Source organism: Prionailurus viverrinus, chromosome C1 (assembly GCF_022837055.1).
Source record: "Prionailurus viverrinus isolate Anna chromosome C1, UM_Priviv_1.0, whole genome shotgun sequence".
NCBI classification, from domain to species: Eukaryota; Metazoa; Chordata; class Mammalia; order Carnivora; family Felidae; genus Prionailurus; species Prionailurus viverrinus.
In genome coordinates this window covers 213,731,522-213,755,084 of record NC_062568.1, presented here as the reverse complement: position 1 = coordinate 213,755,084, position 23,563 = coordinate 213,731,522, and the positions used below count along the sequence as shown (strand labels likewise).

The window sequence follows — 23,563 nt, the reverse complement described above, 5'->3', positions numbered from 1 at the left end:
CAAGTCCTCTCTCTGACAGGCTGCTCTTTGGCCCCGTGCGTGAGTCCCGCCTGTAGAGACCACAGAATTGCCCTGGGACCTCTAACAAGGACCCAAGGGCAGCCCCAACAGCCAGAACCCCCAAACCATCTTCTGAAACGAAGGTGAGTGCGCAGGGGCCTGCGAGGCTATCTGCAGTTTGGTGTGGGCTGGAACAGCAAGGAGGGGGTCACCGGGTCCCCACACTCTTCTGTCCCCCGCTTGCTCTTGGCCACTAGGCTCTGCTCCAAGTCAAGTGGGCACGTGACACTCGGGCCAGGCACCATGTGCTCTGGGGAAGGCAGGGGGACGGGGGACGGGGGACGGACACTGCCCTTCCGCAGGGCCCCTGCAGCCTCCCCCCGCCCCCCCCCCCCCCCCATCTCCCAGCCCTCAGGGTCTCCGTCCTGCCTGGCTGGGTGGCCGGCCTCAACTCAACTCAGGAGTACTCCTGGCGCCTGAGGCTGTTTGTTGAGAATCCCGTCCCTGAGGCCCAGCCCATGGACACCTGGGAGGTGATGCAAGGTGTGCCTGGAAGGGGCGCTGAGAGGCAGGGTGGGACCTGGGGGCCGCGTGGCCTGGAGAAGATGGCGTGCAAGGGCAGTGGTGCCAGAGACGGGGGGACCTGGGGCCTGAGGAGGTGGAAGAGGAAGTGGGGGGCTGGGACCTCAAGCGGCAGGGGTGCTGACAGGAGTCAGGAGCACCGCGGGCCCTTGGGCTGCCCCTCCCGGGGAGGCTGGGCCTGCAGGCACCGGGTGTTTTGGAAACCAGCAGGTGTGGCTAGGCACGTGGGGCGGCTGCCTGGTGCCAGGGGCCCTGGAGCTCTCACTGTGACGTGTGTCGGGGACCTGCTGGGCCCCGCTATATTCCCCTGGGCATCGGCCCAAGTCCCATGCCCAGACCTGCTCTGGAGTGCCCTGGCGGGGGGAGTGGCTCAGTCTGCTGGATCCCACTCCTAAGGGCCTGTCTGTCCCCCCCCCACTGCTCCTCCAGCAGCCCCTGGTGGCCCTGGGGCCCAGGCCTTGGGTAGGCACTTTGGTGCCCAGACCTCTGAGAGAGACAATGGGGAGGAAGCCCTTGAAGAGGGTGCAGGGTGAGGGGCTGTGGGTCACCCCCGACTGGGCACCACCTGCAACACGACTGAGGCCAGGGCCAGGGGTGCCCCACAGGCCATGGGTGCTGCCTTAGGCTAAGCGCCCCCCACCCCCCCAGGGGCTTTACCTGGAACCTGTTTCCCCTCAGTGCAGGGCAGACCTTCAGGCCGCTGCCCCCCTCTGGCTGCTGGGCCCATTGGGACTCTACGACAGAAGTCTGAGGCTTTACATATGTACACACATATACACATATTTCTATTTTGTAAATTTATTTATTTTTGTGAGAGAGAGCACAGGTAGGGGAAGGGCAGAGGGAAGGAAAGAGAGAACCCCAAGCAGACTCCGAGTGTCAGCGCAGAGCTGGTTGCAGGGCTCAGACTCACAAACCGTGAGATCATAATCGGACGCTTACCCCACTGAGCCACCCAGGCACCCCTTCAACATGTATTTCTTAAAGTTTATTTTGAAAACAGCATGAGCAGGGAGGGGCAGGGGGAGAAAGAATCCCAAGCAGGCTCCACACTCAGCACGGAGCCCAACTCGGGGCTTGATCCCACAAACTGTGAAATCAAGAGGCCAGTGCTCAACCAGCTGAGCCACCCAGGTGCCCCAGAGGCTCTTGATGCATTTGAAACCTCTTTTAGCTTTGGACACCATGTCCTTGGTGTGTTCACGTGCAAACAAGACGGAAAGGGAGCAGGAAGAGTCTCAGAGGTGTGGGAGGAGCAGGGGTAGGGAGCACAGGACTTCCAGGCACCAGCTGAGCAACCCCCACCCCCCCACCCCGACAGCCAGGAGGGTCACACAGCAGCCAGGCCGTGTCCCAGGAGCCCAAGGCGGGGCGGGGCGTGTGTGCGTGTGGCTATGGTCCCCCTGGCTCAAGGGCTTACCTGGGGGCCTGCACATGCGGGTCGGAGGTCAGCCCAAGACCGCCAAAGGCTCCACTTTCCCACAGCCTGTGCCCTTCCCCAAGGCCCGCCACCCGTGGGGTGAATGAAAAGGGATGTTTATGTCTATTTGTCTCCTGCCAACTGTCGGATCCAAAAGCGAGGCTTTGAAGACAAGACTTTGAGACGAGGGGTAGAGAGCGGCACGCACCAGCGGCCTAGGCGGCGACCTTGGCCCAGTTCCAACGCGGGGCCGTCCGACCCCAGACCCTAAATGACCTCTAGCGGGGAATCGCGGCCCGCCGGGCTCCGCACGGCTCACGAGCGCCGCCTGGTGCCCACGCGTGGAGACGCCGCCAGCCTCGCTGCTTCCGGGCGGGAGCCGAGGGCCGGCCGAGTGACGGGCCGGGGGCGGGACCGGGGGCGGGGCTGAGGCCGAGTGACGGGACAGGGTGCGGCCGGGGGCGGGGCCAGCGCCGAGAGACGGGCCTGGGGCCGGGGGTGGGGCCTTCTCTGAGTGACGGGGCAGGGTGCGGTCTGGGGCGGGGCCTGCGCCGAGTGACGGGCAAGGGGCGGGGCCTTGGCTGAGGGGCGGGCCTGGGCTGAGAGAAGCCCCGCCTCGGACCTCGCGGGGGCTTTGGGCCCCGGGTCTGGCCTTCTCCAGGAAGAGATCGGCCGTGGCCGCTGATCTCTGGTTTGTTGCAAACTTGTGTCCCTCCCCCGCCCCCTCCCTTAGCAGAAACAGCCCCCTGCCACTCCTCTGGCTGTTTCCTCTCGTCTTGATTTCGAAATTAATCGGAGTCTCGGTAGTCAGCGGTCAGATTGCTGTCGATCTCCAATGTGGAGATTTCCTTGTGGATCAATAAGTGGTCGATGTTCAGACCCAGGGGGTGCTGAGGAAGGATGCTCTGGGGCTGCGCCCGCAGACTTAGCACGCGTGCGGAGCGCGGGGTGCGGAGGGGCTCCCCGCCCCAGACGCGCCCCCTGGAGGGGAGCTGCCGCCCCTGCAGCCTGGGTGCAGCCACCCGCCCTGCCTGCCTTCCTGCAACCTCTCTGAAGGTTGTGTCTGAGCAGAAAGCAGCTGGGGTCCGTTTTGATCGAGTCGGACAGACTTCGGTTTATGTGACGATTGTTTTAAATGAGTTCTTTTGATTATTGACGTATTTAGATTTTTTTTTAGATTTATTTTTTAAAATAAAGTTTATCTGGGGGCGCCTGGGTGGCTCAGTCGGTTAAGCGTCAGACTTCGGCTCAGGTCATGATCTCATGGTTTGTGGGTCCGAGCCCCCCCCCCCCTCCCCCCGGCGGGCTCTGTGCTGACAGCTGGGAGCCTGGAACCTGCTTCGGATTCTGTGTCTTCCTCTCTCTCTCTCTGCCCACCCCCGCTCGCGCTCTCTCTCAAAAATAAATAAACATTAAAAAAATAAACTTTATTTTTAGAACAGTTTTAGATTTACAGAAAAATTGCTGACAGTACAGAGTTCCCATGCACTTTACACTTCACACCTATGATAGGACTATCTTACTAGCATGATACATTTGACTTTGTCACCATCAACCAGTATTGACATACTATTCTTAACTAAAGTCCTTGCTTTATTCAGATTTCCTTGGTTTTTAACAAACGTCCTCCTTATGTCCCAGGATCCCATCCCGCATGAAGTCATCACATCTCCTTGGGCTCCTCTGGGCTGTGACAGTTTCTCAGACTTTCTCTTTATTTTAATGTCCTTGACAGTTTTCAAGAGCGCTGGTCAGGACACTTTGTAGAATGTGCCCCTCTTGGGATTTGTCCGGTGCTGTCTCATGATTAGACTGCGGGCGTGGGTTTCAGGAGGGCCACAGCGGGGGTGCAGTGCCCTCTCGTCACATCGTATTGGGGGTGACTCATCACTGCCATGTTGACCTTGATCACCTGAGGGGGGGCAGCCCCTGGTTCTCCGTTTCCATACTCTACTCTGTGGAGGGAAGTCACTGTTGGGGCCTGGGTTGTGTCCCCCCCTCCGTGAGGCTAGAATAGCTACATGAATTATTTGGAATTCTGTACGGGAGAGGTGGCTCTTCTCCCCCATTTATTTATGAATCACTTATACCAATATGGACTCATCAATATTTATGTTTATTGTAGTGGTAAAATATTAAAAAAAATTTTTTAACGTTTATTCATTTTTTGAGAGACAGAGAGACAGAACGTGAGTGGGGGAGGGACAGAAAGAGGGCAAGACACAGAATCCGAAGCAGCTCCAGGCTCCGAACTGACAGCACAGAGCCCGACACGGGGCACGAACTCATGAACGTGAGACCACGACCTGAGCTGAAGTCAGAGGCTCAACCCACTGAGCCACCCGGGTGCCCCAACTGTGTTTTTGATTCTACCATTCTGACAGGTGTGAGGTGACATCTCATTGTGGTTTTGATTTGCATTTCCCTGATGACTAATGATGTTGAGCATCTTTTCATTTGTCTGTTGGCCATGTGGATGTTCTCTTAGTATTTGTCCTTTGTGACTGGCTTGTTTCACTGAGTATAGTGTCTTCCAGGTGCGTCCGCGTTGTAGCAGTTGCCAGCATTTTCTTCCTTTTTATGGCTGAATAATTGCATCGTACATTCTATGCGGGTTCTCCAGAGAAACAGGACACACACGCACACACGCACACATGCGCACGCACTCACATGCACACACGCACATATGCACACACGTGCACGCACACACATGCGCATGCACGCACACACGCACACTGAGCTGAGGAGACTGATCACGGGAACTGATCCACGCAGCTGTGCAGGCCACGGCGTCCCACCCTCTGCCCTCTGAGGGCCGCGGACCCGGGAGAGCCCGTGGCGATTCAGTCTGCGTCCGAAGGCCAGAGAGGCAGGACGTTCCACGCAGGCAGAGAGCAAACTCACCCTTCCTCTGTCTTTTTCGTTCCGTTTGGGCCCTCACCAGACTGGACAAGGCCCACCTGGCTTGGTGAGGACAGTCAGCTTACAGAACCAAACGCTTATCTCTTCCAGAGACGCCCTCACAGACGCATCCAGAAATACCGCTTCGCCGCTGTCTGGGGGCCCTTAGCCCAGTGGAGCTGACGCATAATTTTTATTATCACATATGTATACACTATGTTTCGTTTCTCCATCCATCCCTCCCTTGGGGTGCTTTGGGTTGTCTCCACCTTTTATGTATCGTGAATAACGCTGCTGTGAACACAGGCGGACGTGGATCCCCCTGCTCGCAGTTCTCTTAGGTACATACGTGGATCGCGTGGTCATCCTACGTCTGCTTTTCTGAGGACTCGCCAGACTTTTCCACGCAGCCATTTCGCATTCCCACCATCTGCGCACAGGATCCCGATCTCTCCGCCTCTTCACTAACCCTTGTCGCTCTCTGTTTTTTTGAGAATAGCCATCCTACTGGGTGGGAAGGGATAAGTCACTGTGGTTTTGAGTTGCATTTTCCTAATGATTAGTGACGGTGAGCAGCTTTCCGTGTGCTTCTTTGCCATGTGTGGATCTCCTGTTGGAAAAATGTCTATGCAAGTCCTTTGCCCATTTTTAATTGGGTTGTTTATTTCTGTTATTGTTGAGGTGTAGGAATTCTTTTTTTTTTTAACGTATTTTCTTAAAGTAGACTCCATGCCCGATGTGGGGCTTGAACTCGTGACCCTGAGAGGAAGGGTCACATGCTCTACCGACTGAGCCAGCCAGGCGCCCCGAGTTGTAGGAACCCCTTACGTATCCTGGACACGAATCCCTCATCAGAGATGGGGTTTGTGGGTATTTTCTTCCGGTCTGTTGGTGGCATGCTTCTGTGCACAATGGATATATGCGGTTATAATCCGATCCTGCTTGATTCATTTCTTGATCTCATTGTTCCAGCACTGGCCCCCGGGAGCTCTGTCAGGTGGCTCGGTTTACTTGTATGACATTACTTTCTGCTTTCAAGTTATGCTGCTTTTCTCAGGCTTCTGTCTTCTGTCCTGCATTTTGTTAGGTTCGTTATGTTTTCTTTATTCTTTTTTCCCTCCACAGATGTGGACTTGATGCAACTTATTTCTATTATTTTAGTGGTTACCTTAAAGTTTCACATTACATTAGCAAATTTTTAAAAACTGTTTGTTTTTGAGAGAGAGAGAGAGAGAGAGAGCGCACACAAACAGGGGTGGGGCAGAGAGAGGGAGACACAGAATCCGAAGCAGGCTCCAGGCTCAGAGCTGTCAGCCCAGAGCCGGACGTGGGGCTCGAACCCATGAACAGCGAGATCATGACCTGAGCCGAAGTCAGCCGCTCAGCTGATGGAGCCCCCCCCCCCCCCCCCCCCCCCGCCCAGGCACCCCTCACATCACATTTTCACCTCAGTCGCCGGCGCTGGCCATTCCTGAACAGGACTGGGATCTTACACTTGCATTCCTGGCCACCTGCCACGGTTGATGGTCCGGGGCTGGCTTGTTTTTACTCCCCTGGTCCAGGCTCCCCTTGCGGACCCTGAAACAAAGACTCAAGACTAGGGCACGGAATTTTTCTTGGGCGTATGAGGTAAGAGGGGGTGGGGAGGGGGCGTTCCTGGGCAACCGTACTCAGCACACTGGGACCCGGGGGAGACGTGTCACGGGTGCACGCCGTTGCCGGTGGGCGAGGGGACTGGCTGCAGGCACCGTGCAGCGTGTGGGTTCCAGACTGTGGCCTGCCCTGTGCTGGCTCAGGAAGCCTCAGGCAGGAGCCGCAAGAAGAAGGGGGCCTTTGAGAACCCTTGGTACGTGTAGGGTCTCCCACCTGCCTGGCTCGTGCTCCGGCCCCTCAGCGGAGCCGCTGGGGCCGCCCGTGTCCCCGGCTCCTGCCAACACAGCCCATCGGTCTCTTCGTCCTCCGCTGTCCTTGAGCTGTCAGACCCAGCTCATCCCCAGCCTGGTTATGCTGCAATTTAACCCTGGGTGTCAGCCCAGTGGCCAGGAGGGGAGGTGGATGTCCTGAAGGGGACAAATGTTGCCGGGGATTGGCAAGGGGGGGGGGGTGATGAGGCCTCCGCATTCTATTTCGGCTGGGGGCGGGGGTGCGGCTCTTCCCAGGGAGAGGTGAGCAAACCCTGCAGAGGCAGAATGTTCCGAAGGACACCCACCGGGATGTCCCCCACCCACACGGCGAGGTCCCAGCTTTCCCTGTCGAGGTTCTGACAACGGTCAGGGGCTGGGCAGCGGCCGCCTGGTCTCTGGCCCATCCTGCCCGATCGCCACAGTGACAGCTGGGGCGGGTGGGCCACTAGGGAGGCGTGTGTGTGTCCGACCCCAGCGGCCCCTCGTTGCAGCCGGGCGGCGAGGAATCCATTTCCAGTACCCCTTCTAGTTGCGGCGTGGGCCCTCAGGAAGCCGACCCCGGGATGGGGTTTGCGTTCACGCTACGCACAGGGGTCAGTCCCAGAGGCAGGGAGGGGGCAGGATCGGGTGAGGGAAGTCGGCTGTGCAGCAGGAAGCCTCAGGCCAGCCATGCGGACTCGGGAGCGATAACCCCTTCCGAGGCTCCACCTGGGCCCCGCGGCGGCACAGCTGGTCCGCCCCTGAGGCTGCCCCGGAGGGGTGGGGGGCCTCGTGGCGTCTTCCCACCGGGGACCCCGGAGAAGTCTACGGGCTCCTCTCTTCCAGGAAGGGGTCACTGGGGAAGCACGTGCAGTCTTTCACCACAACCTGGCCTGGGTTTTCAGTCTGTGAGTTCAGCTGCTCCCTGCAGGTGCCTGAGCCTCCCTTCCGGACCTGCCTGGAGGAAACACCGTGTGCCCTGCAGTCAGAGGATGGCCCGGGGGCACGTGCACAGGTGCCCAGGTTCTTGGAACGCACTGCCCTCGATGGCCTTATCAGCCAGGGATCTCCAGAAAAACAGACCACTAGGGGTGGGTGGCAGGGAGAAAGTGAGGGACAGGGGTGATTTATTTTGAGGAATGGGCTCCAGTTGTGACGACTGTGGGGTTGGCGAGTGCAGCTGGAGACCCAGGAAGGAGCTGATGTTGCGGCTCGAACCCAGAGGCCCTCCGGAGCAGAATTCCCTCCTCCTCTGGGGAGCTCAGTCTTTTCTCTTAAGGCCTTCAACTGATTAGATGAGGCCCGCCCACATTACGAGGGTCATCTGCTGATTTAAATGTTAATCACACCTAGGAAAGCTTCGTGTTCTTTCTGTCCAGTGGAATGTTATTCCACCTTAAAAAGGAGGAAATGCTGGCACCTGCTTCAGCATGGATGGACCCTGAAGACATCATGCTTCGTGAAGTAAGCGCATCCGAAAGGACAAATCCTGAATGAGTCCACTTATATGAAGGGCCTGCAGGAGTCAGATCCATGGAGATAGGTCGATGGTGGGCACCAGGGGCTGGGGGGTTAGTGTTTAATGGGGAGTTTCAGTTTGGGAAGATGGAAAGTTCTGGAGATGGACAGTGGGGATGGTTGCACAGCAGTGTGAATGTGCTCAATTTTCAATGCCCCTGAGCTGTGCACTCACAAACGGTTAGGATGGTAAATTTCTATGTGCGTGCTTGTGTGTATGTGTGTGGTTGCCACAAATTAAAAAAAAAAAAGATCGTGGTATGTGATAGATGTTTAATGAATGTCGGTTCCCCTTTCTGAGTGATATTTTACATTAGCTTCGCCACTGTAATCAATATATGTGGAAAAACCCTTCGCGGCAACACCTTACCAGTGTCTGGACAACTCTGGGCACCGCGGCCCTGGCGAGAGCCGTGAAATCAGCCGTCAGGCCGTCCTGCTCCTGGCGCCCCGACTCTGTCTTGCTCTCGGTCCCCGCTGACTTCCTCACGCGTGGTTTGGGCTCATAGATGTGACTAGTGTCACGGAAGAGCTGTCGTACTTCGGACTCCTGTTCTGGTTTGACATCTTCGAGGGAAGGGGTGGGAAAGTCTTTCCTCCTCATCACCAAGCCTGGAGCCAGCGGGCCGGAGCAAGCAGCCAGGGCAGAGGCGGGCCACCCCCCCCAGACCTGGGGCCAGCTTTTGCTGCGCCCCTGTCCCCGAGGCCCGCTGGTCTTGTGCCCGCCGGAGCCATCCCGTCCGTCAGCACAAATCTTGCGGCCTCAGCAGCTGGCCTGGGCCTCAGCGGGGTAAGTCCCGGAGGCTTCGGATACCCGGTCAGGCCCAGAGCCGAGCGGGCGGGGCCGGGCACACCCCACCTGCTCGGATCCGTCAGGCGGGCGTGTGCCCACGTGACTCCAGGGGCCGTGCACGGGGGAGGGGGGGGGGCAATTAGGTGGGAGCCCATCTGCGACCCTCCCCAGTGCAGGGGGGCCGGAGGCAGGGACGGGAGGCGCCCCTCAGCCCATGGGGCTCTGACCAGCACCTGCCAGCCTCCGAGCCCTGTGCCCACTGCCGGTGGGTGGGGGGAGCAGGGAGGCGCTCGCTGGACGTGACGGGGTGTGTGTGAGGGCTCAGCACACGTACGCAGGTGTGTGTGCCGCTGAGACATCTTGTCACCGAACAGCCTGGCCACGAGGCTCCCCTGAGAGCCAGCTTTGCTGTTCTGAGTGGAAGGGAGGTCAGGTTTCTCGGAGAAACCCCAGAATAGCCTCTGGCCGCGCAGAGGAAACCTGGTCTGGCCTCCCGGGAGCCGGTGAAGCGCCCTGGTCCCGTCTGTCCCACCCCCTCTTGCCTCCACCCCATGGCCAGCTGTCTCCTCCCTGGGCTGCAGACCCCCAGCCCCTTCTGCGAGGGGTGGGGGTGGGGGTGCTCCGGCCTGGTGTGTTCTCCCCACCTGCCTTCAGAGAGTGCCTGCGAAGCATCTGGCCCGCGGGGATACGAGAGTGTCACCTGGCCAGGGTGGGCATCCCAAAGAACCCTCGCAACTGAAGCGATGACAGGCTGAGAGGGTTCTGAGGCAGAACGGCTGAGGCTGGGGCAGGGGCCTTACCTGGGACCTAGGATCCGAGGGGGAGCTTCGGGGTGAGGGGATGCCCAGGCCAGGGCAGGCCAGAAAGGGGCTTTGTGGGTCGGGGCCAAACCTGCCCCCAAATAGGGCTGTGGGATCTCCTGGCCATACAAGGCTCTTGGAATCTGGACCCTGGGGACCCCAGGCAGCTGGGCCCAGCTAAAACGCTGCCGACACCCCATACCTCGTACCGTGTGCACAGCAGATCTGGTGCCGAGAGGCGTTCTCCCAGCCAGCCACAGACATGGTAAGCCTGGTCCCGGCACCCGGCGGAGCCACGGTGGGCTCCCGGGTGGTGGAACGGGAGCTGGGGGCAGGGCCCAGGGCGAGAGAGGACGGGTCAGTGCCTCCAGGCACCGGCACGGGCTAGAGGAAGGGGCGGAGTGGGGGCTTCGCCGGCTGCTGACACCACCCTCGCGCTGGGGGCCGGGACAGAGCAGCCCTTTCTGAAGGCTGCGATGGCAGGACAGGCAGGGCTGTCGGGGGCTAGACCCACCCCTGGAAACGCCAGAACAGGCCGGGGTCCTCCACCCTGACCTGTGTCGTGCTCCCCCACGGTGCCCTTCGCCCGGTCTCCCCTGGTGTCCCCTGCCTTCGTCCCAGAGACTGGGCCTGGCCCAGCCGGTCCTCCCTCCCGTGGCTGGCCCGAGCCTCGGTGTCCCACACCTGGTCTCTGCCCCTCGTGCCCGTCCCTCTACCCTGCCTGGCGGACTCCCGCGCCCCCCTTGAGACCCGTCGCTTGTGCCACCTTATCCGGAAGCCGCTCTGGCCGGGGGCCTCCTTTTGTAAGCACAGGCCTCGATGGGTTGCCGGACGGGTGGACGGGGCGGGGTGCCTTGCGCCACATGTGCCCGGGGCCTCCGAGCTCCCTCGGACGGAGGGCAGAGGGGGGCCCTGGTGAAGCCGGGCGGCTGTCCCTGTAGACGGAGCGCCTGACGGCCGAGCAGATCAAGGAGTACAAGGGCGTCTTTGAGATGTTCGATGAGGAGGGGCAACGGGGAGGTGAAGACGGCGGAGCTGGAGCGGCTCATGAGCCTGCTGGGCATCAACCCCACCAAGAGCGAGCTGGCTTCCATGGCCAAGGACGTGGACAGAGACAGTGAGGCCGGGGCAGGGGGCAGGGCGGCTGGGGTCACCTGCGAGCGTGAGCGGGGAGGGCTGCAGCCGCCCGCCCTCACGCGGCCTGGCCCTCTGCTTGCTCCCTGCAGACAAAGGATTCTTCAACTGTGACAGCTTCCTGGCCCTGATGGGGATTTACTGGGAGAAGGCCCAGAACCAGGAGGGCGAGCTGAGGGCAGCCTTCCGTGTCTTCGACAAGGAGGGCAAGGGCTACATCGACTGGAACACGCTTAAGTAGGGCCTGGGGCTGGGCAGGGGGTGGGCGAGGGCCAGAAGCCTATGGGCTGTCACTCAGCGTGGGGGCCCCGCAGGTACGTGCTCATGAACGCAGGTGAGCCCCTCAATGAGGTAGAGGCGAGCAGATGATGAAGGAGGCTGACAAGGACGGAGACGGAACCATTGACTACGAGGGTGAGTCGGGGACAGGCCTGGGAGCTGGGTGGCTGGGCCGGGCCGGTGCTGACCTGTCCTCCTGCTCCCAGAGTTTGTGGCCATGATGACCGGAGAGTCCTTCAAGCTGGTCCAGTAGGAGCAGGTGCTATGGCCCTGGGAGGCCTGCCCGAAGAAGGCCACTGCCTGCTGCGGCCACGCTGCTGCCCAGCCTGCCCCCCCCCCCCCCCCACCTGCCAATAAACACTCCAGACAGACTCATGTGTGCTTTACTGTCCATAGCCCGGAAAGGAGGGGCTGACAGAGATGTGGGTCTGGAGAGAGGAGAGGGTTTTGTCCAGGCAGCCATGGCGCATGGCGCATGGCCCCGTCCCTCCCGCTGCCCAGCTCTGGGCTCTGGACGGCAGCCTGAAGGCCAGGTTGGGGGCAGGGCGAAGACTACCGTTTGCCCTGCCTGCCTGCATGGGGGAGGGGGGTGACCACCCACAGGCCCCTCCCGGAGCCCCTACAGAGGGAGATCACTTAGGGACAAATTTTATTCTGTCTCCAAAAGCCGGGGTTGTCACGGCCAGCTGAGGCTGAGGCCTGTGGGGTTAGGGCTGAATGCAGCAGTCTTCGTGTGCATGCCTGTGTGTGCGTGCGTGTGTGTGCGTGTGTGTGTGTGTGGCCAACACGAGGCCCGGCTGGCTTGGCTGGCCTGGCGTTACATAGCAACCAGGCCAGGGCTGCAGCAATGTGCTGGACGGCCAGCCTTCCCTGGGGAAGGATGGTAGGGGTGTGCTGGGGGGTCCCCGGCTGCAAGTGCCCTCGCACCGGGTCCCTCTGAGCACGGGGTGGCTGGCAGCACTGGGAGGTTCAAGAGGACCCTCCTCTGCCTTTGAGGGGCACCAGGGCTACAGCCAGGGGTGCTGGGCACTGGAGCCTGGCTCCCGGGGCCCTGCTGATGTCTCTAGGCCTCAGGCCCCAGGGAGAGGACTGGGTTACTAAGAGGAGGGTGGCTCTTCCTGTCTGGGTTTGGACATCTTGACAGCCTCTTCGTAGGAGGGTGGCAGCTCAGGGGCATACGGGCTGTAGGCAGGAGGGGTCATGGAGTCGAGGTCCAGCTCCCAAAGGGCAGAGGCAGCCGCGTGCCCAGCGGATACTGCACAGAACTGTAAGCTGCAGGGAACCAGAGTGGGTTTGTGTGGGGATAAGTCTGGCTCTCACTCGCCCCCCACTCCCCCTGCAGGCCACTCACAAGTCACAGTGCTGTGCACCGGGCTGTCACTGTCTGTAGGGCTGACCGTCAGGCCACAAGGCTGAGGTGTTGCTGGCCGGTGTGGCTGGGTGTGTGCCCGCTTCCGGAGGCAGCAGAACCGGACACAGCTGGCTGTGACCCCGCACAGCAGCAGCAGAAGGACAGCGAGTAAGATAAGCCTGTGCAGGGAGGAGCGGGAGCCCACCACTGGACTGACCCCTGGCCACCAGGAGCCTGCTCCCCAGGGGCAGTCAGGGCCCGACTGCCCAAGACAGGACAACGGGCAGGATAAAAGAAAACCAGAGAATGAGTGTCTCTCCAGGCCAGAGACCTTTCACCAGGCCAGAGCTGGGCCTGAGGAGCTGGCCCCTCCTGGCCTCTTGCTGCTGGGCTGTCCTGGCTGTCTCCAGGGCTGGCCACAAGTGCCTTGGGCTCACTCCCAGGACACACTGTCCCAGGCCATCTGCACAATCCTGTGCCCAGACCGATGACGGCGCTCAAGGGGGCCTCCTGCAGGGGTGAGGAAGGAGGGGGTGGGAAGCAAGCGATGAAAGGAAGTCCAGCCAAGGGCCTGTGTGCCCAGAGCTGTCCGGGATCGGGGCAGGGCCCACGTGGGAGGCTGGCTGCCCTGGTGCTGAGGGCAGGAGGTCCTGGCGACTCGGCCGAGAGGGTTCGGGGTCTGGTGGGCCCGGCCAGGGGAGAACCGTCGGACCCGGCTCGGCGCCGAGGCCTCCACTTACCCCACGTGCCACAGGCTGCTCCAGCGGGCCTGGGGCGGGCACCTGCGGGGACGGCGGCACCTGGAGCAGGTGGGGCACCAGCAGGGTCGAGTGCCCCGCCCGAGCCTCCCGACAGGGCGGGGCCAGGCCCCGGCTCCCACCCCCTGACTTACAGGTCCGAGGGGTCGCAGCTGGCGTCTCCGAAGCCCAGCGCCACCTGTGGGGACAGGGGTGAGCCCGGGCCGGGGCGCGCCGAGCTCACACCCGCCCCGCGGTGCCCGCGCCGAGCGCCGCCGACCCACCTGCGGCAGCTGCAGGAGCGGCGACAGCAGCAGGAGCCCACGGGCGGCCGGCACCCCCACTACCATGCTCGGCACGGACAGGGAACCTGAGCCCGCCCGCCGCGCCCCTTTATGGAGGCTCCGCCCCGCGCAGACCCCGCCCCACGACCGCCGAGCCGCTTCACGAGGCCCCGCCCCTGAAGGCTCCGCCCATCGGAGGCCAGGTCCCGTGGCCACACCCCGGAGCCCCAGACCTAGAGCCCCGCCCACTAGAGGCACCGCCCCTTGAAGCCGCGCCCAATATGGGTCCCGCCGCAAGGCCGCGACCGCCCGGTCGTCTCCTCCGCGTCTCAGAACCTCGGGTCGCGGGGTGGGGGAGGTTCTCGCCCTCCGCGCGGTGCAGAGCCCCCATCCCGGCCGGGCCAGGCCTGTCCTGCAGTCAGGTTCGGTGCGGACCGGGCCAGCCCTGTTGTGGCCAGGGCTGCACAGGGTGTGTGGCCTCGGAGGGTGGCGGCCAGGACACATGTGGGCCAACTCACACACCGCGGCGCTCAAGGTGAAGGGTTTCAACAGTCAAGACTCTGGGGGGTTCTAAGCGTGTTGTTCAACGGTATTTATTTTGGTGGCGCGCTGCGGGCGCTCACTGCCTGGGGCTGCCCGGGCCAAGCCCACCCGGATTCCAACCCTGGCTCCCGGACGTTGCGGTACCCTGGAAGCAAACCACGTTTCAGGCGCACTTCGCCTTGAAAGCCATGCTCAACCCAGGGAATGTGGCCTCTGTGGTGTCTGGGCCTGGCCGTGACAATGCCCGCTGTCCATTCTTCTAGGAAAGACTGGGGGCCATTTCTGGCACCTCCCCGCTCTTCTCACCAGGCTGAGTGCGCTCGTCGGTTTCCTCTCCCCTCTGCTCCACCACCGGTGGTCACGCTAAGGGAGGAGGTCGGTACAGCAAGATGCAGGGTGGTCTGTCTTGTTTGGGGAGAGTGGGGGGGGGAGCTACCTTTGACCTTTCTTTTCTTTTTCTTTTTTAAAGGTTATTTATTTTGAGAGAGAGAGAGCAGGGCAGGGGCAGAGAGAGAGGGAGAGAGAGAATCCCAGGCAGGCTCCATGCTGTCAGTGAAGAGCCTGATGGGGGGCTTGATCCCACAAGTTGTGAAATCTTGACTTGAGCTGAAACCAATAATCAGACACTCAACCAACCGACTGAGCCACCCAGGCACTCCCCCCCCCCCCCCCCACTTTTGACCTGTCTTTCTTAATTGCACTCAAGACATACTCTACATGCATCTCCCCCATTGGGAGGGCCTCCTGGGCGTGGCTCTCCCACCTGGACCTGCCAGGCACCTGCTCTTTGATCTTGCTTGATCTTGACCTGGGCTTTACCTGGAAGCTGTCCCACACCTCCAGGCCGCCCCCCCCCCCAAGGGCCCCCTTGCTCACCCTGCTGTAGCCAAGCTGGCTAAGTTTGGCTCTTGACCATCTTTCCTCCTCCTTCTTGCCTTCACTGCCTTGGGAGGCCCAACTCAGGATGGGAGGGAGAAGGATGGACAGAAGTCCAGCCAGTGCACAGGAGTTCAGACAGAGCCTTGGCCAGTGAGTACCAGGGCCTGTTAGCAGGAGAGCTAGGCCGGGGTTTACAAGACAGTGGCTTACCCCTCCTGCCCACTAGCCAGAGCAGGACGCAAGGACCATGGCCTGCAGGGAGCAGGCCCTCCTGGAGCCCGGGTTTGGCCTGGGCTGCTGGACCTGCCTTCTCCTCTTACCTAGTGAGAAAGTGGCTTGGGCTATGGCTGGACAGCACTGGTGAGGGCACAGACAGAAGTCCTGCAAAACAGTACTTTAGGGTCACTGTCACTGGCCTGAGGTTAGGGAGATGGCAGGCTTCCGGGGATGAAGGGCACCAAGGAACTGGGGCTAGGGCAGGTGGCTCCAGGCTGGTATCCCGAAGCCTGTGCCCAGGATGGTCCCCAGATGCATCACACCCTCCACTCCTGCTCTCCTGGTGGCAGGTGCGAGACTAGGCTTGGTGGGTTGCGCATGCTGTGCATGGGGGCCAGACTGGATGTGCTCTGTGGGGTCGCTGTCCAACCAGCACTATCCAGAAGGCAGGGGCTGGGGTATGGGTACATTCTGAGCTCCAAAGAGTATTGTATGGCCTGTGGGGGCTTCTACCTTGAAGGACCTGTTGGAGCCCAGAAGGCTGAGCCTGGACTCGTTCCAGAAAAATGGAAAACCAAACTCACGTTCTGGGTCTCACCCTGGACCCCAGCTTAGCTCTGAAGGAGGACACGAGAATGAGTCCCCCACATTTTGGTCCCTCCTTGCTTAGGGTCACCAGGGAACCTGAAACTTGGGAGCAGCAGAGAAGCCTAAGGGGTCACCCTGGCTTTGAAGCCGCCTGTACCCTTCTCCCTCCTTGATGCGCCTCCTAGGTCTGGGCTTGTCTCAACTCCAGCCCTCTACCCCCAGCACCCTGTCCTGCTAGCTGTTCCCCCAGTGCTCCAGGCACCCACCCTCCAGAGGGGCAGAGTTCATCATATGGACTGATCTGTGTGCATGGTGGGGTGGGGTGGGGTAGAAGGCACGGGGCTGCCTCCCCAGGGCTCTGTCCCCATCTCTCATTCAGTGTGCATCTCACACTGCAGGCCTGTACGAAGCAGCTCAGAAGGTTTATTGGCAGACTTGTGGGGGCAGCTCTTCCCCGCACCAGGGCTTCTAAAGGCTGGGCAGGAGGGTACTGGTGGGGCTGGGGGCTCTGAGGGGCTCAGGGTAAGAGTACGTGTGGGTAGGACTGGCCTTGTTGCCTTGTTCTCGGTGGGGCCAGGGAGGGGTGCTCTTGGCCTCTAGACTTGCTGGGTCCAGGTCAGCAGGAAGCAGCCATGCCTGCAGGGCTGGGGTGCCCCGGCCATAGGGCCATGAAGAGGGCTGCACGTTTGAATTTGCCCAGCAGGGGATGCCCAGGTCCCAGGCCTGTGGGTGGCTTGGCCTGGTTTGCGGACCACAGGAGGGCTTCAAGAGAGAGCAGGAGGTGTGTGGAGAGACTCCTGTGGCCTCAGGGGCCGCTCACCACCTGGGCTACAAAGAAGACCTTGTAAGTCTCCTTCACATCCCCCTTGAGCTGCAGCAGGGCTGACACCACGAGTGGAGATCCAGCTGGAAAGGGCGGGGAGGAAGGAAGGAGCCCCTCAGTCGACTGCCCACCTCACCTGCCCAAGGCCCGCCCAACAGCCCCCAACCTGGGTGGGGCGGGGGTATCATCCCTCCCAGCGCTCCCTGGCCACTCCCAGCGCTCCCTGGCCAGAGTCTGTGGCACCTACGTCAAAGTCTGCAGGTGGCAGCCAGGAGATGCTGATGGTCTTGGTCTGGCCACGCTCCACGAAGCCTCTGGAGGGCTCAATGGTGAAGCCCTTGTGCTGTAGAGATGCGGCGCCGTCCAGGCTGAACTCGACGGTCTGCAGGGCACTGGCGTTACAGGTAGGCCGGCAGGCCGGGCACAGCGCCCAGGAAGCAGTGTGACAGGGGTCGAGGATGCCCGACTCCACCTGCCCTCTCAGCCCTGACCGGCAGGCTGTCCACCCACATCCACCAAGGGGCAAGGCCAGGAGGGACCAGGCTACCCAGGGCAGGGGACGCTGCAGAGGGGCCGGGTGGACCTGGTCACCTTCTTTGGAGACAGCTGGGTGGTCCGGATGCAGCCCACCTGCAGCTCTCGGGTGGCAGGAGGGGCTGGCATGTCTGTGTCCAGCTGGACGTAATCCAGGGTCACCAGGATGGGCTTCAGCTCCTCGGCTTCTGGAGAGAGAGGACCCGGCTGGGGGCCAGCGTGTGGGGGGCTGTGCCACCCGGGGCGTGAGGGAGGTGCCTAGGGGTTAGCTGGTCCTCAGGAAATCGCCCTCCGGGGGATGGGCCAGAATGCCCACCCCACCCTTCAGGCTTCCTACGGCTAAGGGTGCAGGCGGGCAGCTCCCCTACTGTCCTCACACCCCGCGAGGGGGCTCCCACACCTCAGAGAACACACCTTCTCTGTGCTCAGGGTCGCAGGTGGGGATCACGGTCAGGGACTCCACAGGCACGTCCAGGGGGTCTCCACCCTCTACGAACATCATGTGCTCACGGGCCGCGCCCTTCAGAAGAATCTGGTGGGAGAGTTTCTGGGGACAAGGACCATAGCAGTCTCGTTCCAAGTCCCCGTGATGGGGGTCTCCAGGAGGAAGGGGGCCCGTGGAACCGGGGACAGTGGGCTCTCCACTTGACGACACCCAGCCCGGCGTGGAGCCCTCAGGCAAGGGCCAGGGTCTCCAAAGGGGGGCAGGCAGGGAAGGCCGGAAGGGCCCCGGACACGCGGGAAGGGGGGGTCGAGCCGAGGCTCGTGGAGCCGCACCTTTCCGAAGAGCACCACCTGCAGCCTGTCGGAGAAGTAACGGCTCTCGTGGTCCGGGCTAAAGGTCACGGTGAAGTCCTGCGTCTTGCCGGGGTCTATGACGCCTTCGACGGGGATCACGCTGAACACGCTCTGGCCGCTGTGGTTTTGGGTGCCTGCGGGAAGGTCGGCAACGCGCGGATCCCTTGCTCCGCCTGCAGCGCCCCTCCCCAGCCCGACCCTCTGGCCCCCAACCAATCCACAGCCCGCAGCGCCCCCCCCCCCCCCCCCCCGCCCCAAGCCCCCTCCCTGCCCCGCGCTCCACCCCTGCCCCGTCCCCGCCCCACCCGGGCCGCGCCCCCCCCCCCCGCCCCAAGCTCCACCCCCGTCCCGCCCCCCATGCCACCCCTGCCCCGGGCCGCGCCCTCCCCAAGCTCCACCCCTCCCCTCCCCCACCACTCCTGCCCCGCCCTCCGCCCCACCCGGGACGCGCCCCGCCCCAAGCTCCACCCCTGCCCCGTCCCCGCCCCACCCAGGCCGCGCCCTCCGCCCCAAGCTCCACCCCTGCCCCGCCCTCCACCCCACCCGGGCTGCGCCCCCTCGCCCCAAGTTCCACCCCTGCCCGCCCCCCCCGAGCCCCACCCCTGCCTCCCGCTCAAGCTCCACCCCTCCCCCGCCCTCCGCCCTACCCGGGCCGCGCCTCGCCTCAAGCTCCACCCCTGCCCCGTCCTCGCCCACCTCACCACCCGGCCGCGCCCCCCGCCCCAAGTCCCACCCCTGCCCCGCCCCCAGGGCTCGCTCTCCGCTCGCACCTGCCCTCCCCAGCAGCCGCCCAGCGCCCCCGCCCGCCAGCTCACCCACGACTTCAGTCCTCTGGGCCGGAAAGGCGAGGAACTGCGGCAGCCGCTGCTGGCTTTTGCCCCTCCTGGAGCTGGAGAGGCTGTCCAGCTGCATGGAGAACCTGATGGGCAGCGCCGAGCTGTTCTGCAGCTGTGAGGACAGGGACCTTCAGCGCATTGCCGTCCACCGCCGGCGCGCGGGTCACTGCGAAGGGGTCTCAGCTCGCCCTCGCTGGGGGTCACGCCCTGCTGGCTGTCCAGCCGCCCTCCGGCCCAACCATTTTCGCCTTGCTCCCGGCACTTTCCTGGGCTGCTGGTCCATCTCACCCAGCCTCACGTTACCCCCCTTTCCCGGCCGGTGCGCCCAGCCCCCTCCACGGGCCTCGGGGAGGGAAACTCCGTGGTGGTGCGCCTTGGGCTCCACAGCGCCCCCCCTCTGCCAGGCTCAGGCTGGCCTTCAGCTGAACCAACACCCTCGCCCCATCTCTGAGAGTGCCCCTCCTCGATAAACACTTCAGGGAATCCCTGTCCTGGACCCGGTGCCAGGTCCCAGACCTAAGCGGGTGGAGGAAGCAGTTGGCTGCTTGATCCCAAGGCTGGTGAGTCCCTCAGACATTGGAGAGACATGGGGAGCCAGGCCTGCCCTCCCACAGGGGGTGGGAGGCCACAGGGCAGTGCCACTTCACCAGGAAAGTCTGTAACCCCACCCCCACCCTCCACAGCAGTGCCCGAGCTGAGCTCCTCCTCATCCCAGGTGGGGTGGCTCCTGCAAAGGCCCTGAGGCAGGAAGACAGGGAGCACTAAGAGGCGGAGCTGGTGAGGCCTGGAGGGAGGGGCACTCAGCCTTCCCCCTGCTGGACTGGGCAGTGGAGGCGGCAGCTGCTGGAGGTAGGGGCTGGATGGGGGGGGCCTGCACCTCCACTAGCTCCCCTACCAAGGCGGGCCTGACCCCTCCCAGGGTGGAGCCCTCTCCTAGGAGGCCAGGGCAGGCACCAGGTCCCCCGTGACGTGTTTCACCTTGAAGCTTGAGGACACAGACTCTCCGGCAATCACGTAACCCATGTCGAGGACGTCCCCTTCAATGGAGCACGTGATCGTGGATGCCACGCCAGTGCCCACAAGGGTCAGAGACAGCGTGTCTCTCTTGGTGATGATGTCCAGTGTTTCTCGGGCCTGAGAAGACCATGTCCATTAGCATGGAGCAGACATCTGCCAGAGGCGTGTGCTGGGGCTCTGGGAGCAGCTGGGTCCGGGCAGACTGGAGCAGAGTGATCTGAGCTCCCTAGCCTCCTCCTGCTTGCCCGCCAGAGGTGAGGCCCGGCAGCGGGGGGGAGGGGGGGCGGTGCGGGGGACCCACTGCCTCCGGGGACCCAAGCGCACGGGCTGCAGCATGTGGGCCCGGGACTCACCAAGATGCTCTCCCGGGGAGAGAAGGACAGTGTCAGGACCTGGGTCTCGCCTGCAGGCAGCTTGCCGATGGGGGTCAGCAGGATGAAGGGGCCACTGGGGTTCAGCACAGAGAACTCCACCTGTGGCCCGGTGTCAAGGAGAGGTGGCAAGAGCAGGGCTGCAGCCCCCCCACCCCCCAGCTGCTCCCTCCCACCCCCGCGAGCCACCTGGGTCCCCGCGAGCTTCCCGGGCTGGGTGTGGACAAGGATACGGTGAGGTCCTCGGGGGAGATGTTCTGGATGGAGACCTTTTTTATGCCACGGTGTCCTGAAATGGGATGGTGGAGTCAGAGGCCCGGGGGTGGGGGGCGGGCACCCAGGCCTGGGCCCCCGGGGCGGGGGTGTGCCTGGGGGGCTGGGCCCAACTGGGGCTCACCTACAGCGATGTCACCGAAGTTGAAGATGGTTTTGCCTTTGTCGGAGGTCACCACGAGAGACGGTGCCACGGCTGGACACCACAGCTCCAGGTACAGGGTATTGTGGGGACTGGGGGTGGGGCAGGGTGCGCTGAGGGAGCTGTGCTCTGCACCCCGCCCTCGCCTGCCCGCTTCAGCCTCTGTGCCCTTCCCTCCGGGCCCCCAGAACTGGTTCGTAGCAGAGGATGGACAGCCACTTTCTGGAAGACACCCCCTCCCCCACCAGCGCACTGCACCTGAAGCTCAGGGGTTCCGTCCCTTTCCTGTCTTCAGTGTCACCACTGGCAACGACACAGGGAACCACAAACTTGTCAAACCTCCCCTGGAAAGATCTGGCCAGGGTGGCCTGGGCAGCCTGGTACTCGTCCGAACTGGAATTAAGCAGCAGCGCACACTCACGCCCCTGTACCCACGCTGTCCCCAGAGGCCCCGGGGGGCCCTGCCACACTCTCCCGGGCCCCGGGCCGGAGGGGTAAGGGGCAGCTTCCGGGGGGCTCTGCCCGGCTGTGGCCGTCCCAGGTATGTCTGACCAGCTGGCTTTCCCACCCTTCCCTGCTTGCTGGGGGGCCCTCCCCTACCCCAGGGTGCCGATCAGGCACCTAACCCGAGGGCCGCGTTCCTGGGGCCCCAGGCAAGGGTCCAGGGTGGGCAAGTGACTCGAGCCCGTCAGCGCTCTCCCAGCCTCACTCTGCACCCGGGGAGGCTGGGGTTGCTGAGCTGGGAATACAGGGGTCAGGGACAGCAGGGTCTCCCCCAGCCCGCGGCGTGAGGCTGTGCACAGGGACACCGGGCCCAGGAGAATGCGGTGGGCAGATGCCTCGGAAGCCAGAGCTTGAGGGGCCTCGAGGCGGTGCCCAGATTCAACTGTCTCAAGCCGGCCCAGCCCTGGACTTGTGGTCACATGGTTCAAAACAGCTCTGCTCCAGGCCGTCTGTGGGGAAAGTCTCCATGGGGGTCAGGGTGGGGTCTCATCAGACGGGCCCGGAGGGAGGTGTGGCCTTCTCTTGGGCCTACCTGGGCTTGAGGTCCAGTTTCTGCAGCTTGGCGGCCTGGGTGGTGGAGGCCTGGGGCGGGTGGTCCCGGCCCTGCAGCCGCAGCGTGGAGGACTGTCTCCTTAGGTCCTTCCTCTGGGTGACCGTGTCTTTGCAGGGCTGCGGGATGGAGGCCAGCCCTGCTCAGCCCAGCAGGGGCTATGAGGGGGAGCTGTGGCCCCCGGCGGACTGACTCCTGCAGGAACCCCAGGGGCATGGGTTCGAAGGGGATGGGGACCCGAACACCAAGCGGCTTCATCAGGAAGACTGACTGCAGGTGCAACGGAGACAGGTGAGTGTCCAGAGGGAGACACAGGCTCCCAGTGCAGAGACCCCCGTGGGCCTGTGCACCAACTCGTGTTTGCCCTCAACAACAAGGGAACTGAGGCAAAAGAGGGGTAAAGGGTTGCCCAGGGCCCAGGGTCCTCCTTCCTGGTGCCTCTTCCCCTCGCTCACTGCAGGGAGGCAAGGGCTTCTTCCCCCCCGTGTGTGCTGGAGCAGCTCAAGGTGGCACGAGACGCTGGACGAGTGTGCATCCCCAGGGCAGCAGTGGGCGGGCGTCGCTCTAGGCCATGTGACTGTACAGCTCTGTGGGTCCGTGGGACCCCCTCTCCTGGCAGGAGCCCACGTACTGTAACCTCTCTGGGGCTGGCTGGGGCAGCGGGGCCTGGCCCTCGGTGGGGTTTATCCCTGGGCTGATACTTTCAAGTTCACATTTTTGTGTGTGTTTATTTATTTGAGAGAGAGACAGCCAGGGGTGGGGGTGGGGGGGTGGGCAGAGTATCCAAAGCAGGATCCGAAGCAGGTGGATGCTGTCAGCACAGAGCCTGACACGGAGCTCGAACCCACGAACTGTGAGATCACGACCTGAGCTGAAGTCGGACGCCCAGCCCACCGAGCCCCCCGGGCGCCCCTCAAGTTTACATGTGTGAGGCTGTTTTCATGGGCTTTCCTTTCCGGTTGTAAGAAGCCACACCTGCCCATCAGCGTGCCCTGCCGTGGCTCGCCCTCCCGAAACTGCCCTCTGGGGACCCAGCAGTGCTGCCGGCAAGCTGGCCCGGGTCCGGGAGCCTCAAGTGGTGCTGGTGTTCGGCTGAAAGCCTTTGTGCAGGAAGCCTCAGCCCCCCAGCCTGTGCCCCACACCCTTCTCCTCCATGTCCCCACGTACCGACTTGACCTCCGCTTCTTTGGTCAGGGTCTGGAGGGCTTCCTGGAGGATCAGCTTGGTGGGGAGCACGGGCCGGAAGGCCACCTGGACCAGGCACCTCTGCAGAGAGAGGAGCCCGGAGCCCGGAGGGCGGAGCTGGCTCCCTCCGGTGCCCCGCCCTCCTCAGCTCCCGCCGTGCCCCTCCCCTGGGTGCCCCCAGGTCAGGCTCGCTGACACTCCTGTGGGGTTTCACTGGTGAAGGCCCTTTCCAGGGAGGTGCTCCCCGAGCACTGCGCCTGGGGGCTTGGGTAGCTTCCAGTGCCTGATCATCCAGTCCACTCTTACCATGTAGGGTGGGGGGGCCGGCGACGGAGACCCCGCCCACAGCTCACGAGGCCGAGTGGGAGAGGAAACCGTGTTCAGCTGTCCACCCTAACCTGTCTCTGTGGCTGGTGCAGCTGCGGGGCAGCCCCGGGCCCCACGGAAGCTCATCCTAGGTGTCCCCGTGCTCGGGACACCATACGGCAGAGCAGGTGGCATGGGTTGGGGGGAGAGAATAAAGGAAAGAGGGAGGGAGAGGAAGGGAGGGAGCACAGAAGCCAACTGCAACACCCGTTTTGGGGACCCATACTTAGGCAGTATTGGCTAAATTTAAGGAAAC

General features: G+C 62.8%; 3 protein-coding genes and 1 long non-coding RNA gene across 7 annotated transcripts in view; 2 read left to right on the top strand and 2 right to left on the bottom strand.

The window, feature by feature from the left end:
- Window positions 1-9,993: 9,993 nt before the first annotated feature.
- On the top strand, window positions 9,994-11,642 carry CALML6 (calmodulin like 6). Its single transcript, XM_053447939.1, is given in 7 exon segments — window positions 9,994-10,162; window positions 10,839-10,904; window positions 10,906-11,014; window positions 11,124-11,268; window positions 11,346-11,386; window positions 11,389-11,445; window positions 11,517-11,642. Coding segments are annotated over 7 exon segments (468 nt in total). The 5' UTR covers window positions 9,994-10,159; the 3' UTR covers window positions 11,564-11,642.
- On the bottom strand, window positions 11,632-13,748 carry TMEM52 (transmembrane protein 52). Its single transcript, XM_047873797.1, is given in 6 exon segments — window positions 11,632-12,529; window positions 12,532-12,582; window positions 12,662-12,840; window positions 13,402-13,461; window positions 13,554-13,597; window positions 13,683-13,748. Coding segments are annotated over 6 exon segments (522 nt in total). The 3' UTR covers window positions 11,632-12,407.
- A 1,164-nt stretch (window positions 13,749-14,912) lies between these two features.
- Window positions 14,913-23,563, bottom strand: part of CFAP74 (cilia and flagella associated protein 74) — a 67,611-nt gene continuing 58,960 nt past the window's right edge. For all 4 annotated transcript variants that reach the window (XM_047873061.1, XM_047873063.1, XM_047873064.1 and 1 more), the window contains 13 exons: window positions 22,924-23,022; window positions 21,739-21,875; window positions 20,961-21,095; window positions 20,685-20,794; window positions 20,521-20,576; window positions 20,270-20,389; window positions 19,878-20,033; window positions 18,879-19,011; window positions 18,043-18,197; window positions 17,680-17,812; window positions 17,323-17,453; window positions 16,979-17,113; window positions 14,913-16,814 (listed from right to left, as the gene is read on the bottom strand). In XM_047873061.1, coding sequence (XP_047729017.1) covers window positions 16,764-16,814; window positions 16,979-17,113; window positions 17,323-17,453; window positions 17,680-17,812; window positions 18,043-18,197; window positions 18,879-19,011; window positions 19,878-20,033; window positions 20,270-20,389; window positions 20,521-20,576; window positions 20,685-20,794; window positions 20,961-21,095; window positions 21,739-21,875; window positions 22,924-23,022 — 1,551 coding nt within the window. In that variant the 3' untranslated portion in view covers window positions 14,913-16,763. The remainder of the gene's footprint in view (window positions 16,815-16,978; window positions 17,114-17,322; window positions 17,454-17,679; window positions 17,813-18,042; window positions 18,198-18,878; window positions 19,012-19,877; window positions 20,034-20,269; window positions 20,390-20,520; window positions 20,577-20,684; window positions 20,795-20,960; window positions 21,096-21,738; window positions 21,876-22,923; window positions 23,023-23,563) is intronic.
- Window positions 20,052-20,965, top strand: LOC125173660 (uncharacterized). The gene is made up of 3 exons (XR_007155107.1): window positions 20,052-20,170; window positions 20,691-20,775; window positions 20,891-20,965. It is a non-coding gene; the product is annotated as an uncharacterized LOC125173660 (long non-coding RNA).